The following is a 16,661-nucleotide window of genomic DNA, read 5'->3' as shown; positions in this document are numbered from 1 at the left end:
TCTTGGTGCTTAAAAATAGCCTACGCACATTTTTTTGCACATGTCGGATGTCTCTTCTTGTTCTTCTTTGTATTCGTTTGACAACATTTTATAACACAGCCTACGTAGCGGCTTCCCTGCAACCAGGGTCGCAGATAAAAATTAACTTCAAATTAAAAAAATAGTTCAGAAATCTTAAATTGTCAACTCAGAGAGTAATCTACGTTTAACGTGATTTGTTGAAGGAAGTGACTTGAATGCCGGTAAAACTGTTGGCCATAATTGATTGATAGAAGAGAAGCCAAATAAAAGTGTAGGATGCAATGATACTGTCGATGTTGGGATTAAAACAACTCAATAGAAGAAAAAAAAAGTTTCTTTATAAATTAATTTACAACAGTCCTATTTTGGCAGATTTAGATCGTCTCTGCACGACCCATTTTCTGACCCTTCGCGACCCATGTTTGGGTCGCGACCCATACTTTGGGAACCACTGATATAGGAGAATCAAAGCACAATGGGAGGCGAAATTCAGCTTCCCAGCTGACCTCAGAAGCTGACTTCACCCAGAGCTTAAGTGCATTATTTGATATTGCACATGCTAACTGGGAATGCCGCATAACAATACCAAAAGACTGCCAGTTTCTGATAGACCAAGGTGGTGCATGACAGATACTGATGACAACAGAGGACCCAATGCATCGCAAAGCAGCTGCAAAGTATAGAAAGCGCAAAGATGATGAACAGAGACGCAACAGAAATCGCATTGATCCAGTACCATCAAGTGCTGCTGCTTTCTCATCTGAAAATGATTAGCAGATGATGAAGATTCTTCCAGTGACCCACTGTTTGCACCGTAAATCCAAATAACACCAAAACAAAAGAAAACCCAGTAGGAGCAGCCATTACCAAAACGCTGCATTATCGATAATCCACTGTTTAATGCAGCACTGAACAGAACTATAACATCAAGTCATCAAGCAATGATGATCGTCACTCCTGCTCTTGCTGCAGCTGGAATTGATATATATAAATGAATTGACAATGTCACATTCCTCTGTCATGAATGCTCGAAACACCTCATGTGAAAGCCTGGCAGCTGCAGTGCTGCAAAAATTTAAATTAACAGCTACAGTTCCACTTGTTCATTTTCATGGTAAACATTTGACTAATGCCAATGGCACAAAGTCCGAATCTTTGGCCATTGTAGTTTCTGGTATGCATGTTGAGATACCGCTTGGCATTCCTAAGCTGCCTATTGGAACGGGATCACCAATGGGCCAAAAAGTAGTGGAATTCATACACGAGTTGTAGCAGAGCACTTAGCTGCACTTTGTTTTGACACGACATCAAGCAATACGGGAATCCACACTGGAGCTATCACTGTCATGCAGCAGGCATTTAATCGAAGGCTGCTATTTCTTGCATGCCATGATCTCAAAGTCGTCAATGATTGTGCAGAGCGGGCACTGGGCAGTCAAATTAGCTACTGACTTCAATGAAGTCCTTACGGAAAATTAACAACAGCGCCAGCTCCTCTATCAGGTGATCGAGCACCACAGAAAGCTGCTTCCAACAAGTGCAAGTAAAAGCCAACATGCCAACAGCTCCATTAAATAAAATCAATGGCTTGACTCTTTACAAACATTTCTTTTGCTTTTTCTGGGCAATGTGTTGTCACCTGAAGCGTTGCGATCGTGACTGGTGAACGTACTTTTATACGGTTTTCGCTAAAGTTCAGTGCATTTAATTTCATACCAAACGCTTGTTAATGTGATCTATTTTGTGCATTATTTATGTTTTTCTGCATGTGGAAACACTTATTATATCATAAATTCAGAGTAAAACAATGGTTAACACAAAAATGCTGCAACTGCAATGTAGATAAGTCAAAAAAGAATTACGTCACATATTCAAGGAATTTTGATGAATTATGCCAAAGAAAGCAAATTTAGAGGTCGGTGGGAGAGCACTTCCTCTTGTGGGATTCACTTCAAATTTTCACAGTGTCATTTTTTCATGAATCCTCCTCAAATGAGAGGGTGTGCAAACAAAAATAAAAAATTTCCATTTTTTTTGGCCACCCTAATGCACATCAGTCCTGTTGCACACATCAGTCTTCAGACACTAAATGGATGTGATAAAAACTGATTTGCGGACTGTGAATGTACCGATTATGTTTCCAGTTGTGACTATTTGAATAGATTGTTCATTTGTTCAACAAACATCTACTTTGAAACCTGAACGTTTTTTCTGTTTTGTGTCTTTTGAATTGTAACAAGACGAACTTGCGAGTTCATGGTGGTGGGAGGAGAGTGTTTAAGTATAAGTATATCATAAATCAGAGTTAGAAAAAGCCTTCCTCCGGCCTTCCTTTATTTTTTGTTTTATTTATGTGGGCGCTATTTTAACTCACACAATGGATAACAGAATCTTTATCTAATGAAAATATGGTAACACTGGATTTGTAGTTGGACTCTTCAAAATCAATGAGCTGGAGACGCGTTTTTGTTCAATTTTTCAACCCTGGTTAACCGTCCAACTCACTTCTACAGCAAGAAAGTGTAATTTTAATTATTTTCTTACTACTGCTTACTAACATGTTCTTTTTCTGCTTTCAATGTTTTATTATCACTTATATATTAAGGGGTTGCGAGGTAAAGCGCCCATCGGGCCTCATCCAGTGTCAACCAATTGTGATATCGAATGCAATTCTAACGTCTATTAACTAAACAATTTCAACAGGTGTTCGGAGCAGTTGTTTCTTTTTATGAAAGTTACCCTGAAGATAAGTTGACTGACGAGGAGCGTTACAAACTTGGTCTGTTACGAGGAGACGGCATGCGGTCACGCACCACCAAAACCATCCACACCAACAAGGCAATCTGTTTGCTATCTCGCTGGCCGATGTTTAGCGCTTTCCACGACTTTCTATTGTACCTTTACAGAATGACCATTTCCCCAATAGCTCACTCTGTGCCGGTGGAAAGGTAGAAAATATGTTTGTGCATTTGACATCTCTGATTTTTGTCAACAAACTCTTATTAAAAACAGAGAGAGACTGTTCACCAGGCATTTGATAATAAAAGTAATTTGCGTTCTGCTGGTGACTATTTACTAGGTTACCTCCTGATGTTAAAGATGATAACTAGCTTTTGTATTTCCGACGTTTCGTCAGTCAGCACGACTGACTTAATCAAGGTGGCTAAAACAGGTTAACACAACCTGTTCAGCAACGATGGCACAACACAAAAACATACTGATAAAATGAATAAAGTAAAGCAGCAAGAATCAGAATTAAAACACGCAACAAGATACCTAGAGGAAACTCTTATTAACTGTCCTTCACAACAAGCAAGATTTAAAAGTTACGCTGTTGCCAGAGATTTAAAAAAAGCAAGATTTAAAAAAACCGCTGTTGTGCGTGTTCTTTTTTTTTAGTAACTGACACCATGGCTTTCTCACACTTATTGTCAAGTGTAAGTTTAAAATAACGAATTCTGTTTTTACGTTGCTTCAATGTGACGGACCAACGGCTGTAACAAGTACAAAATAACACTCTTTACTACACCAATATCTGCGTTTCATGTTTAAGCTAACACCAAAGAAGATACCTGTTAAACAAGTGTCATATGTTGTTCCAGGTATATTGGTCACTTTCTTCACAATGTTCCTTGTCCGTCTTCTCAACGCCCCAGAGTGCAATATGAAGTTAGCTTGAGTTTGTTTATTTCGAGTTTACTTTGCTTAAGTAGTGTACGAATGATACGAGAGGCTTACGACAACTCTAAGTAAATTTGCCTAAACAATTTTGCATCATTGCGACATTAAACTGCTTTTAATTGACGTGGATGTATTTTTCTAGTAGATTTATACTTCTGTAAACTTATCTATACTTAGGTTAACTAACAGGAAGTGTTGGCGTTGGTCATTTGAGAAAATGTCAAAATTTAGTTGTCCGATTTATTTAATGTTGTGTGTCATTGTGCCAGTCTGTGAATGTTCACTGCAGAATCTTACGACTTTTTTGTATAATTCTTCAGCAATCGGGAAAAATACTGATTTTGCAGAGGACAAGGTTCCTTCTAAATTTAATAACTGGAACTTCAGCATTGCAATTCACGTGCTATCTTTCGAGGTTATGTATGCATTGCATGTTGCAGATGTCGCCGTTCAATCTTGCCATACTCACAAGACCTCAAATCACTCCCATACCACTCAGGTGAGCACGTAAACATTTTCTGTGGCGCGGAAAGTTTGCATATTTTGCGCTGCTCAATAAAAACAACTTTGCTTTGATTGTTGATTTTGATTGATTTGCATGCATCGTGGCGTCACCTTAACCAGTTTCCTATCAAACTTGCGCTATTCTAATTAGAAAAATTTTCTACTTTTGCCCTGTTTCAACATTTTCAGACGCTCAACCGATGTTAAAACTTTACTTTGGAAAACCTGATTGTTGATAGCTGAGCGTAAACGTACCTTCCATTTGATGACGCTGCAAACAGACGCAGTCTAATCAATGTGAAAAAATGTATTTGTCTTTCTATGCATATCCCAGTCAGCAAAATCCGTCATTTTTACATTGATTCAACGTCTGTAGACGTATTTCGACGGATTTTGCTGGCTGGGATAGGCTTTCATTGAACTTAGATGTTTCTTGGTTGAAAATCGGAACTGGTTAAAAATCCCTTTGTTAACCCAGCTGGCAAAAGTTACTCTTTCATACCGCAACTTTTGCTAGCTGGAAGACAATAAATCTATGTCACCACTGACTTGAATGGCTTTGCAGTGGTTCATCTTTTCTTGCGTTGTTGGATGACTTGGGTCCCGAGAACACGATGTCACTGCTTGTGCTTGCCTTGACCGAGCATAAGATAGTCATTCACTCGCTACGTCCTGCTGAGATATCCAGGGTGGCTGAAGCTGTTATTACTGTAAGTTATTGGTGCTTGGACTTTGCGTTGGTGCAGTTTCCCAGACAGCAAATCAACCGCCGTAAAAAAACGGTTGATTTGCGGTCTGGATTATGGCTAAACGGTTGCAGCAGCGGTCTTGGTTCTTTTTTGGAAAAGTTTTAAAAATATTCCATTCTTAGAAAATGCTTAAAATAAATCTCTATTCTATTGGTTTTACAGTGTGATATACTGATATTCAGAAATTATGATACCCTTTACAGCTGGCAAACAATGCAAATATATTTGAAATGTATTAACTACGGCACTGTTAGAAACAAACCATTGAGAATCATACTGGAAGTGGAAGTGATTTCACTTTTATCAACCGGTAATATTAATGTGTTTTTGTATTGGCCTGTATCCACTGCGGATGTATGTTTGTCCCAGCACTTTGCAAGCAGACAGTTTCACAGCCGAGTACATTAATCATGTAATCTTGTGGCACTTTTTCAGCTTTTGTTTCCTTTCAAATGGCAATGCACGTACGTTCCATTGTGCCCGTTGGAGATGGGCTATGTGCTGGAGGCGCCCTGTCCATTCATAGTTGGGGTAGACTCACGATATTTCGATCTTTACGAACCACCGCCTGATGTCGCATGTGTCAATCTCGACACCAACAGCATCACCATGTGAGTTACTGGTACGAAGTTTATTAATCAAAAAATAATGTTTGTACTTGTGTTGGTTTAGTCACTGGTCAACTTGTTGAGGGCGATGATTTGATCTGTGTTTAGAAACCTTTATCTTTGATTGTGGCTATGGTTATTTATAGTGAATTAGTGGTATGGCCACGATTGCAAAATGATAATTATCATCATTATGATGCTACTGCAATCGCAAGCCACCACCGAGAACTTTTCGTCTGGTATCCACCAAATATTCTTGTTTTGAGCATTGTTGATTTCTTGTGTTCCTTCACAGAATGGAGGAAAAGAAACACTTTGGATGGAAAATGCTTCCCAAGAAACCAGCAAAGATCTTGAGATCAACTTTACAAACTTACTTCAAGGAAGTCAAGGACTGCCCGAGACAAGAGTCGATTGGAGCATTGTCTGTAGTTGATCTCGATCTGGTCCGAATCGAACGGCATCGACACCTCGAGTTGGCTATCCAGGTTTGTGAAGCATTATAACTTCCTAGACAGCAAATCAACCGTTTTTTTACATTGATTCAACGTCTGCAAACGTTGAATCAATGTAAAAAACGGTTGATTTGCCCTCTAAGCGTCGAGTGATGAGACGTTCTACAAGACACTTAGAATGGCTCCGGCTTGACAACGCTTAAAACCATGCGTGCGTGTGTGAATTTCGTAGGAAGCTGAAGCAGTCAGCTAAAAGTAGAAAGAGAGATGATTGGTTTCTGTCTTCCCATCCCCTTCAGTTTAATCTTCATCCACTGGGTGGAAGTCTGGTTACAACAAAAAACATCGTCCAATTTCAAACTCCTAGTTTTGGCTTCTTACTCTGGTGTAAAAGATTTACCTTTTTTACCTCACCATGGGCATTTATTTGGGTTTCAATGCCAGTTGGGTGCTTAGCAAGACTTTTGTTTCTCACGGACGCAGATCCTCCTTTTTCCAGCAAAGGTGGTGCCATTACCGTCATTTTAGGCTTCATTACGTCATGTGATGTTATCATCAATTCGCTCAGTTACGCTTCTTTCTGCAATGCTTTTGTTTCTCAAATAATTCCAACAAAATTTAAAACTTTTACTTGCATTTTGATGACTACCACCTTCCCTACTTTACAATATTACATGATTTTTTTAGTGAAGATGTAACAGTTGCCGCTTCTATATGTTGTAGTAACGATTTCATTCCGAGACGCGTGTTGTGTATAGCACAAACAATAAACGTTGCTATTTTGCTGCTTTTAATCACAATTTTGTTGATCGATCTCTTCAGCTTATCGCTTAGTCTGCTTACAGGAAGCTGTATTGAAGTTGATGGCTGCCATGATGAAAGGATATCGTCAATACTTGCTTCCCATCACTGAAGCGCCTTGCGCTGGCACCACAGATCCAAGCTCCTTGTTCAACATTCAAGGTTTGTTTGGCGTCATTTAACATCATGTTGTCGTAATGTCGTAATGTAGTTCGAACGAACCCACCCACACATACTAGGTTTTTACTGAATGTTTCAGCAGTTTCAGAAAAAAATATCTGTCATACTAGCAAAACGTTGGCACTCTTCTATTTTTGCTAATTAAAATGCGCTTTTCAACCGGGAAGGTCTGTTTCAAAACTATTAACTGTGAGTCGGTAGCATTTTGCCTACGTGTTTTGTTCTGTAGCAGCCTAGAGTAGTTAGTTACTTTCAATGCAAACAACCGCATTTATTTAAGTCTATTTGTTTTATGCTTATTGCAAAACAGGAAGAACATTCAAAATATATACATTTTTTAATCTTTTATATGACTTGACTAGGAATCGAACTCATGTCTACTAATTCAGCGGCAGACTCTTTTGGCCGATGAGTTGTTTTCGCTTTATCATTTAAAAAGGTGTTTATTCAAGAATCTTTTTGGTAGAATTCGTTAAAAGTCGGGATAAATCGAGCCACCGTATCTTCCATGCCCTGATCGGGACACAACTCTTCTCCTCCTTCATTGAGGAGCGATCACTAACATCCTTCTTTGGAGGAGAGGGTGCTGCTGGACGATCTTCCAGCCTGGTCTTCTTTGATGAATGCATCGATCGACTAACTCCAGGCCTCGATTCAGTGAAGCTTATCGAAGCCGATGACTCATTGAAAAGGTAATTAAAAGAATTATGAAGTCACTCCAAAATGTTTTGTTTCTCGACAGTCAAGTGTAGCAAGCATTGACAGTGATAGACACGTGTTTTGCCCATGAGACTGGGCTTATCAGTATCGCACCACTAATTCATGCCACATAGTTCTCCACCTCTGCTTTTGTCATTCAATTGAATCCTTACCTTTGTGGAAAAAAAAAACAACTAAACTAACTGTCGCCAAGAATATGCACTATTGAGAAGGAGTGATCTTCCTGACGACACCACTACATGACTACTCACTTTAGGCTGTGGGCCGAGTCTGAAAATTCGTTAGTTGAGTTGCTTCCCCCCAGTAGACAATACTTTCTTCATATGGTTCGATAGAGTAATTTTTACTGAGTCTAAAACAAAAAAGTTCAAGCAAAAACCTGTGTTCGCTAAGAAGATATTAGGCTTTGAAGATATCAAAAAGAACGCGGATGAACACATTTACAGGCACTACTTCTATGTGACGTTTCATGATTCGGCGCAAGTGATTGGCTGGCAACACCTCGATTACACCCACTTGTCGTGCATTTAACGCATCGGTGCGTACATAACCTAGCAACGATCCAAGCTAAGTCAGGACTCTAACAAGCTTATAACACAAGTACAGACGTACAGTAATGAAACTCTAGCCTACACTAGCTATCTATCAGCACACTATGATATCAAAGTAGAACACTTTTGAGGGTCATATATTGCAAATGGAGAAACCAAAAAAAATTACGTAACAATATGAAGTGCAGAGTGGCATCCAGACTTTTAAAGCAATGCCAGAAACCTTTAATTGCACCGAGTGGGTTGTTTTGTTACGGTAAGTCGGTAATATAAACTTTGCTGCCTGTGGACCAACACCAAGACAGCACCATTGTAATTTTTGGACAGGCTATGCTTTTAGATGTTTTTTTTAGTAACTTTGGATTCTAAACTCACGTTTAGCAAACATTTCGAACACCAAACTGTCTATTTCTGGGCTATATATTTTTTGATTAGATTAACCTTGCATTCCAACCATTTTGCTCCTGACCTTGGTACATTTGTTCAACAACCTTCCTTGTTTCATGACTTCTGTAAAATAACTTTGAATTCTTTGTTCGCTTTTTAATAGGATTGGTTTCTTCATTTAAGCGTTAAAACTATACCACAAGCCCACTACTATATAAATGTGGCCTTGTTCATATACTGTAGTGCCTACATCTAAGTCAGTGAAAATGGCAAATAGCCTACCCCTTGGGGTCATCAAAAGCCTTAGAAAAAGTGCTTTCCTACTTTGCAATCAGCATAAAGAGCACTGAAAATGCCTGCATTGTAAACCACTGAGCAATGCGTATTTGTGATAAATAGGCCTATACAGTAGGCTACAGGCGTATATGAGACCTCAAAGATCACTACCGTATCACTTGTGATGGACTAAATTCTCTGATTGATAGGCTATAGTTTAATAGCTGTTTATTTTCTGCTTTTGTAAAATATTATAAGGCTAATACAAAAAAAACTGAATTCATTCAATTTTATTTGTTACCAGCGAATCAAAAAGATAGAATTTTTGCATTATGGCAGTTTTCTGTATAATTGTTTATAGGCTATGCACAAATAATGAAAAAAGCAGATGCTACAAATTTGGTAGAAGCAAATAAAATAGCACTAACAGAATTAAAAAGGTTGCAAAGTCATAACAATGAAAAACATGGACAATTAATTTTTTGTAATGACAATGTTGACAATGATAAACCACCATTATAGTTGACAATCTATGGCTGTTTATCAACAAATCTATAGGCCTGCAAGTGCAATGGCAGTTATTCACAACAATAAATCATTTGCAGCAAACAAATGCTTTTCCATTAATCTGTCTAATGATGGAAATTACAATTTTCTATATTAACATGTTTGTGTGACACACATATGGAACAATGTCAGTTAATATTACACTTTTGTCAAAACAATTCTTAATGCCTAAGAACACATAGTATAACATGATATGCTATATGTGTGTTCTTACCATTAAATTCCTTTTAAGGGTGTTTGTAAATGAAAAGCACAGCCAAAGTAATCATAAAAACTCCTGATTTCAGAATAATTCATTTTAAGAGTGATTATAATAAAATGCATAGTCAAAGTAACCATAAAAACCCATAACTTCAGAACAATTGAAGGGTATTATATAGTTTCTTTTAATATACCGATGAAATAGGCTATAAGCAAAAGTTTACATGTATACTTTTGGAATAATGTATCATACTAGAGTAGGTGTAGTATTAATTCTGATATAGTATATGCCCATGACAGTACAATGACTATGTAGTTCAAATTCTTTATCATGGACTTTGCATTGATGAAGTAGAAAGTGCAAGGCTTCAAATTTTAACAGCAGAAGAATCATCACGATTCCTATAAGACCACAAACATATCTGCAAAACAAATCAAATTGTGATCAATGAAGATACACATAAATGAAGTTTTTATGCTCATAGCAAAATGTGACTGAGAGACATAGCCTATAAACCTCTGAGAAGGAATATTACTTTATTTTGTCTACAAAGTACAATGGACAAGCCAAAACAGTGTTCGGCGATGGCAATTGTATCAGGCACACTTTGTTTTTATGCAGTACAAATATGATCAAGATATGCATTAAAGGAATAAGATCATCCTCGTATGAGGTTCTGGGGCCGAGGGTCCATCCTAAAACAAACTAATGTAAACTAGGTTGTATAATAGGAACGGTACCGTATAGTAGTAATCTACAAACACATTACTCACTCAACTAGTTGACAATTAATTTGGACTATTTCAATGTATGAGGTGAAATGTGTCATGTAGGCCTACACTAAGGGAAGTTTGGACCACATTAGCAAATTTTCAAAATTATATTGAAAGCCAACACAGCACTATACAAACATTCAACAAATCAATCATTAAAATCTCTTTGTGGCTATGATAAAGATAGCATGTTTAAAACAAAGCTTTAATTTGAAATCAAAGTTTGTGACACAAACTTCTACAGAAGTCCAATTTTGATAAACTTGGTAAAATATAAAGTGTGTGACGGTGTGTCTTGATACAAAATTTACATTATTAGGCCTTAAAGTGTACGAAATGTCACCAAAGCAAGGTAAACTTTTATAGGGGGCAAGCATCCCAGACCCCTCCCACTTTGTTTGTTTTTTAACAAATTTTGCATTGTCTATGTTGTATTACATATTTCCTTTGTTTTAAACTGTGGTGCCCCCCCTAATGTTTTCATATATCCCCCACTGGACATGCCTAGCATGTTTGTGTTTGCGATGACTTTTAAATGTTAAATGTGCGTTCAATTGAATTCATTTTTTTTGTTGAAAGGCAAATCAAGCGATATTGCATCAAAAGTCTCTACAAGTACCGGCATGCGAAACTTCCAGGATTAACTTTTCAAGGATTTTTCAGTCACAGGATAAAGATTCAAAAACCAAACCAATTGTAGAAACAAAATACAGTAATAAAGCCAACTAAAGAAAAGGTGGCAAAACCATAATGGTTTTAAGTAAAATAATCAGCACTTCCAATTTCCAAATATAAAATAGATATTTGGTATGATCATTAGCTTCATACTTTAAAATAACATTTAGGTAGGCTAGTAGGAACTTGATAGTCAACTAGTCATTTTACTCACCTTCTGGTAGCCTCTCATAAGCAATAAGAATGGTGATCACTGGTTGGTTGGTTTTACTTCATAACTTTCATCATAAGTTTTACTTCATACTTCACTGTTACTTCATAATCATAGTTTTTTTTATGTGTAACAATCTATGGAACATAAAGTTCAAAACGGTGGCCTAAACCATGAAGAATGAAAAATAAATTAAGTTTGATCAAGAAAACTTTTTTTTTAAGTTTGATCACTTTCGCAATGATATTGCGGAGAGCCACAGCTAATTAGAAATGATCCATCTGTTTAGAGAAGAAAACAGATAAAAAGATAGGTTTATTTTATTCTTTTTATGTTGCGTTTACGTATTCTACATTGCAACCGGCAAGAACAATGCGAAACTATTGCTACCAAGACCAAACCAACTTTCATGCAGTCCTGACTTAGCTTGGATCGTTGCTAGGTTATGTACGCACCGATGCGTTAAATGCACGACAAGTGGGTGTAATCGAGGTGTTGCCAGCCAATCACTTGCGCCGAATCATGAAACGTCACATAGAAGTAGTGCCTGTAAATGTGTTCATCCGCGTTCTTTTTAATATCTTCAAAGCCTAATATCTTCTTAGCGAACACAGGTTTTTGCTTGAACTTTTTGTTTTGAACTCAGTAAAAATTACTCTATCGAACCATATGAAGAAAGTATTGTCTACTGGGGGGGTGCAACTCAATTGCATTTTTAAAGCGAAAAATCGAGGTCGGCCCACAGCCTACTTATAGAATAACGAGCATTGCCTTTTGCTAACCCTATACCGGTGTAACCTCTACACCAGCCATCAAGGCTTTTCCAAAAACATGTGTTTTTCGGCAGTCAAGTGTAGCAAGCATTGACAGCGATAGACACGTGTTTCGCCCATGACGCTGGGCTCATCAGTATCGCGCCACTAATTCATGCCACATATCTGGCGTTTTTTTGGTGATATCACCTTTTGTGAGATTTAGTTTTGGAGATCGTTATTTTTCAACTGAGGTTTAATCATTGTCCGTTCCTTCGATCTTTTGAAGGGATAGTCTTGATTATGTCATTGTCATATATACTACAGTTTGTAGTGAATAGAGTAAGCACTGCAGTGAATCAAAGTAGCAACTTATTTACCACAATCCCTTATAAAACACACGAGATGCATTTTGCAAATTGTTTCAGGTGATTGTTACACAATGTTATTGTGTTGTATACTGTATATAGGATTTACCGGCGTTTTGATGAGCGTGAGTGTGCGGTCGATCCCATGGTAGCAATATGATCATCATCGTCACTCAAATTAGACTTTGCTTCTCTCACTGGCACTTCAAATTTCTATAAATTTCCCAATGCAAGCTGCAATACTTCAAACTCAACATGTTAGAAGACTATTTATTTTATAAAAGGAATGTTTTTTGCTGTTTTGTCTCCTCCAGCGAGCACACGGTCATGATTATGGCTCCGGATGAGACTGGACTTCCACCTGGTGTTGGTTATCGATACACCACGTTCCCTGAGCTGCAAGATGAGCTGTTCATGGTGGACGATCCGGATACTGATCAAGATCAGAAGAAAGGAAGGTCAAGGAGGAAATCGGATACTTTCACCTTTGGGAGGAGAACGAAACAAGAAGTCCGGACAATGCAGAAGGTAGAGTCTCTTGAGTAATGAGCACATTTAGAATGCATTTGCTGTATGAGAGATTGCTGTTGCTTTGGATGATAGGCTATATGATGGCCGCGATAATTAAGGGATTTCTGCTTTTATGATCTTTTAATGGTGATTAGCTGCTTTGATAAATAAAGCTTTATACTCGTATTTTACAGTTGCTTAAATTTATTTGTAACAAATTAAACACATGACATTCAGCTTTTCTAGTTACTTTGAAATCACTTGATTTCTGAATCAAATGATAAAGCGTTTGACCTGCCGGCTTTAAGTATAAAGATTTTGACAATTTTTAACTTTGCATTTTTTCATTACTTTGCAGGTCTCCAAGATGCACAGCGGCGACCCCCAACTGTGGGCTCGGTTGTTGCTGAGTCATACTTACGGAGCATGGTTTGCTTGCTTGCCCGCCTTTGCTCTCCAATGTCGCCACAAGTCTGCTGCACTCCGCACTGCACACAACGCTCTCCACTCTCTGATGGAGAAAAATTGCTTTCCTCTTCCCGACGAGACGTTCTACCGGATGTTGTTGCATCTTTGCTCCGTCTACAATAAACCAGCTTTAGCCGTCCGTGTTTTCCACTTCATAAGAAACTCAGGAACTCAACTAAGCGCTATCACGTACGGTCTCTACAATAAAGCTGTGTTGGAGGGCACATGGCCCTCTTCAAACAGGGATGGGTGAGTACACTGCTCTCATAGCCAACCCGTGGAAAAGGCTGATGCCATTTTACTTGTGTGCAGTTTTCACGATAGTTTTACAAGCAACATTTTTTGCCACGTTATTCATCCCTACCACAAAGCATCACTGAAATCGTTTGTTGAATTGAATTTTGCTATACTGATAATTGCTTTACCGTTTTTCTGTGAGGAATCATTGCCTTATTTTTTTAAACAATTTAACAACGAAGCACTGGAATCTTTTTTTAAATTAAATTTTGCTTCACCAACTAGCAATGTTTTGCTTGTATGGTGTGAGGAATCATTGTTGCATTTTTTTTTCTGGAAAATTTGCTCTTGTTTAGGTACATGCTGTGGCAAAAGTTACGGAACGTCCTTCTGGCAACCTGCAAGTTTCGTTATGGGATACGACGAAGATCGATCGTGTCCTCGGAAAGAAGTTCCGAGTTTGACACCGCCAGTCACTCAAGCGTGGAAACTGGTGATATGTCATATCCGGTCGATGATATTCCTCCTCGGAAAGCACAATCGGTTCCTGCACTTGCTAAACTTGAAATGAAAGGAGACGGCCTGACCAGAGTCAAACATCCTTCATTACTGAAGCCCGTAGAAGACCGTAGCAGTACAGGTGTTTGAGACAGTTCTTGCGCTGCGCTTTAAAGTATTGATTTTAAATATCTTATCTCAGAAAAGCTCTAAATTTGAAGGCAAACTTGATGTTTTTGGCTGTTAATTTTGTGTGCGTGACATATACAGGCTTATACGAAAGTGCAAAGGAGCCAATCTCCTCCCAATTCAAGTACATTATTCAAAACTGTCTTGAAAACTTTCTAGTTTTCTGAAATTTATAATTTTCTCGCTATCGTCATGTACAGCGTTTAAGAGCATGATTTACGCTGTGTATCTGACGTTACATAAATCCTATGAAGAAATTTTCTACCCATGCAACCAAATTATTTTTGATGCGAAGAACCCAGATGTCTTCAACTTGTCATTTTTTACAGTTCTTTTTCTATCGGTAGCAAGTAACATCTCATTTCTAGGAACCCAAAGTGATCATGGATACAGTTCATTGCCTAAGGATCACAACCTGCACAAGTCTCGCCTCACAAATGCGAAACCTTCGAAGGGACGAGCTCAGCAGGGTGGGGCTGCCGCAGGCGATAGTGCGTGTTTTGTGTTAATTGTATTGATGTTACATGTTACAACGACTGAGGAGGTCTGAAGTACATTTCCGCCGCTTTTTTCTCAATACACTCAGTTAATGAAACGATTCTTGCCATCAATTTATTGAAGCTAAACGGTGGTTCGAACAAATCCGTTTCGGACTTTAGTTGTCATCGTATTCTGCAAAACTATTTCTTTAAACAAGCATTTGTTACGTAACGTTAACGTATTTGTTACGTATTTGCTACTTACGGAAAGTTATCAGCTACTCTGCAACCATACGACGTTTCCTCGTATTCATTGAAGGCCAAGTGCCTTGCGTGGTTTCATTTGCTTATGGTTAAACAAAGTAACTTATCTACCAAAATGGAGTTATATTTTGTAAATTATGCAATATTTCAATAACAGTGCGCTCTACCGCGCTTCTCGGCATTTGCATAATCAAATAAAGCTGTCTTCTTAGTTTAGACGTACATTAGATTTAGTTTTGCGTTTGTCCAAATGCTGGTACTGTATTTTTCTTAGCATCGGATGCCCGAATCCATAGCTCCAGCACAGAAGCTACATCAGACAGTGTCATAAGTTCAAGTGACGAAGCGAAATCGGCTTCTCTTGAGCGGAGTTTGTCAAATCGAAGCGTTCAACCGCCCAGTACCCTTGACATCCCTCCAACGAACAAGAAACTCTTGAACGGAATTCAGTTTCCTGAGCCCAGACTGAGAAGTGATAACACTTTAGTCAACGAAGACGAAAAAGGGATTGCTACTCAACTTGAAAATCAAAGTAAGTGTTTAACGAGTCATTTTTAGCATGTTGCGTTTGTAATACCTGTCATACACATTGTAGAGTTATTACTTAGCTTGCAGAAAGGTGTAATATGGCTGAAAAAAAGGTATTAAACTCTTTGCATCATTTGACAGCACAAATCTGCATTGCTTTAATAACCCACTTTGAATAACATTTTATTAATTTTTACAAAAACACTTGATGTTTGATGTAAAAATGTGTGTTGCACTTTATACCAGCGATTGGTCATCGTTGCACGAAGCCAATGTGCTTCACTCTATGGATTCATCATCATGAGATGTTGGATCGATATAAAATCAGATGTATTTACAATCAGATGTAACGTTTAATAGATATTGCATCGGCGCATGGCCTGAGTGCATCTCTATCCTCCCAAAAGAAACCGTCCAGGACGCTTGCAGCACAAGCATGTGATGTTTTTAATGATGAGGAGCTCGTAACTGCATCTTATGGTGATCCTGCACGTCTCGCTGACTCTTTCGAATCTAAAACTTCCTGTCACATTGGCAATGACTGTGTTGAAGATGTAGATGGCCAAGCGGGCTGTCTCGTTGTCACTAGCAACCTGCTGTCATCAACAGACGACAAAGTTTTAAAAGTAAAAGACGCCAGAACAAGAGAATTGAATATAAAGCGCATCAAGGTCGATGGGTCGAAAGCTAAGTCATTAAATGGTGTGAAGGCAGCTCTTCCGAATGGTTGCTTGGATAACGGACTCGCGTTCAATTTAAACCAATGTGATGACTCTTTACCATTGGTAGAGGTGACAGACTGTGACCCGCTCACTGCAACTGACCAATCCGCACCCTTATATTCTTCATATGATTTAGAACCAGGTAGAACCTGCATGGTTAATTTTCGCTTTTGGCATTGTTAATTTTGTTTTACAGCATGTGGTTTGACTTGTCAACTCACGTAATGTTGTGGCGACTGAACTAGTTTATGTTATGCATTAGATTTGACTAGCACACGACTAGGG

The 16,661-nt window shown here is 38.3% G+C and overlaps 1 protein-coding gene across 3 annotated transcripts in view; it reads left to right on the top strand.

The window, feature by feature from the left end:
* Positions 1-16,661, top strand: part of LOC145775109 (C-myc promoter-binding protein-like) — a 57,905-nt gene that overhangs the window by 26,866 nt on the left and 14,378 nt on the right. For 2 of the 3 annotated variants that reach the window (XM_082586312.1, XM_082586311.1), the window contains exons 7-19: positions 2,725-2,969; positions 3,624-3,690; positions 4,143-4,201; positions 4,772-4,916; positions 5,391-5,566; positions 5,859-6,051; positions 6,864-6,981; positions 7,466-7,691; positions 12,796-13,009; positions 13,350-13,708; positions 14,053-14,336; positions 14,752-14,874; positions 15,401-15,658. In XM_082586312.1, coding sequence (XP_082442438.1) covers positions 2,725-2,969; positions 3,624-3,690; positions 4,143-4,201; positions 4,772-4,916; positions 5,391-5,566; positions 5,859-6,051; positions 6,864-6,981; positions 7,466-7,691; positions 12,796-13,009; positions 13,350-13,708; positions 14,053-14,336; positions 14,752-14,874; positions 15,401-15,658 — 2,467 coding nt within the window. Of the gene's footprint in view, positions 1-2,724; positions 2,970-3,623; positions 3,691-4,142; positions 4,202-4,771; positions 4,917-5,390; positions 5,567-5,858; positions 6,052-6,863; positions 6,982-7,465; positions 7,692-12,795; positions 13,010-13,349; positions 13,709-14,052; positions 14,337-14,751; positions 14,875-15,400; positions 15,659-16,014; positions 16,519-16,661 lie in introns of all 3 variants that reach the window. The other variant, XM_082586310.1, reaches the window with a different exon arrangement.

This window comes from Aplidium turbinatum, chromosome 8 (genome assembly GCF_918807975.1).
Source record: "Aplidium turbinatum chromosome 8, kaAplTurb1.1, whole genome shotgun sequence".
NCBI classification, from domain to species: Eukaryota; Metazoa; Chordata; class Ascidiacea; order Aplousobranchia; family Polyclinidae; genus Aplidium; species Aplidium turbinatum.
Note: the sequence above shows the minus strand (reverse complement) of the source record. Positions and strands in the feature narration are given on the sequence as shown.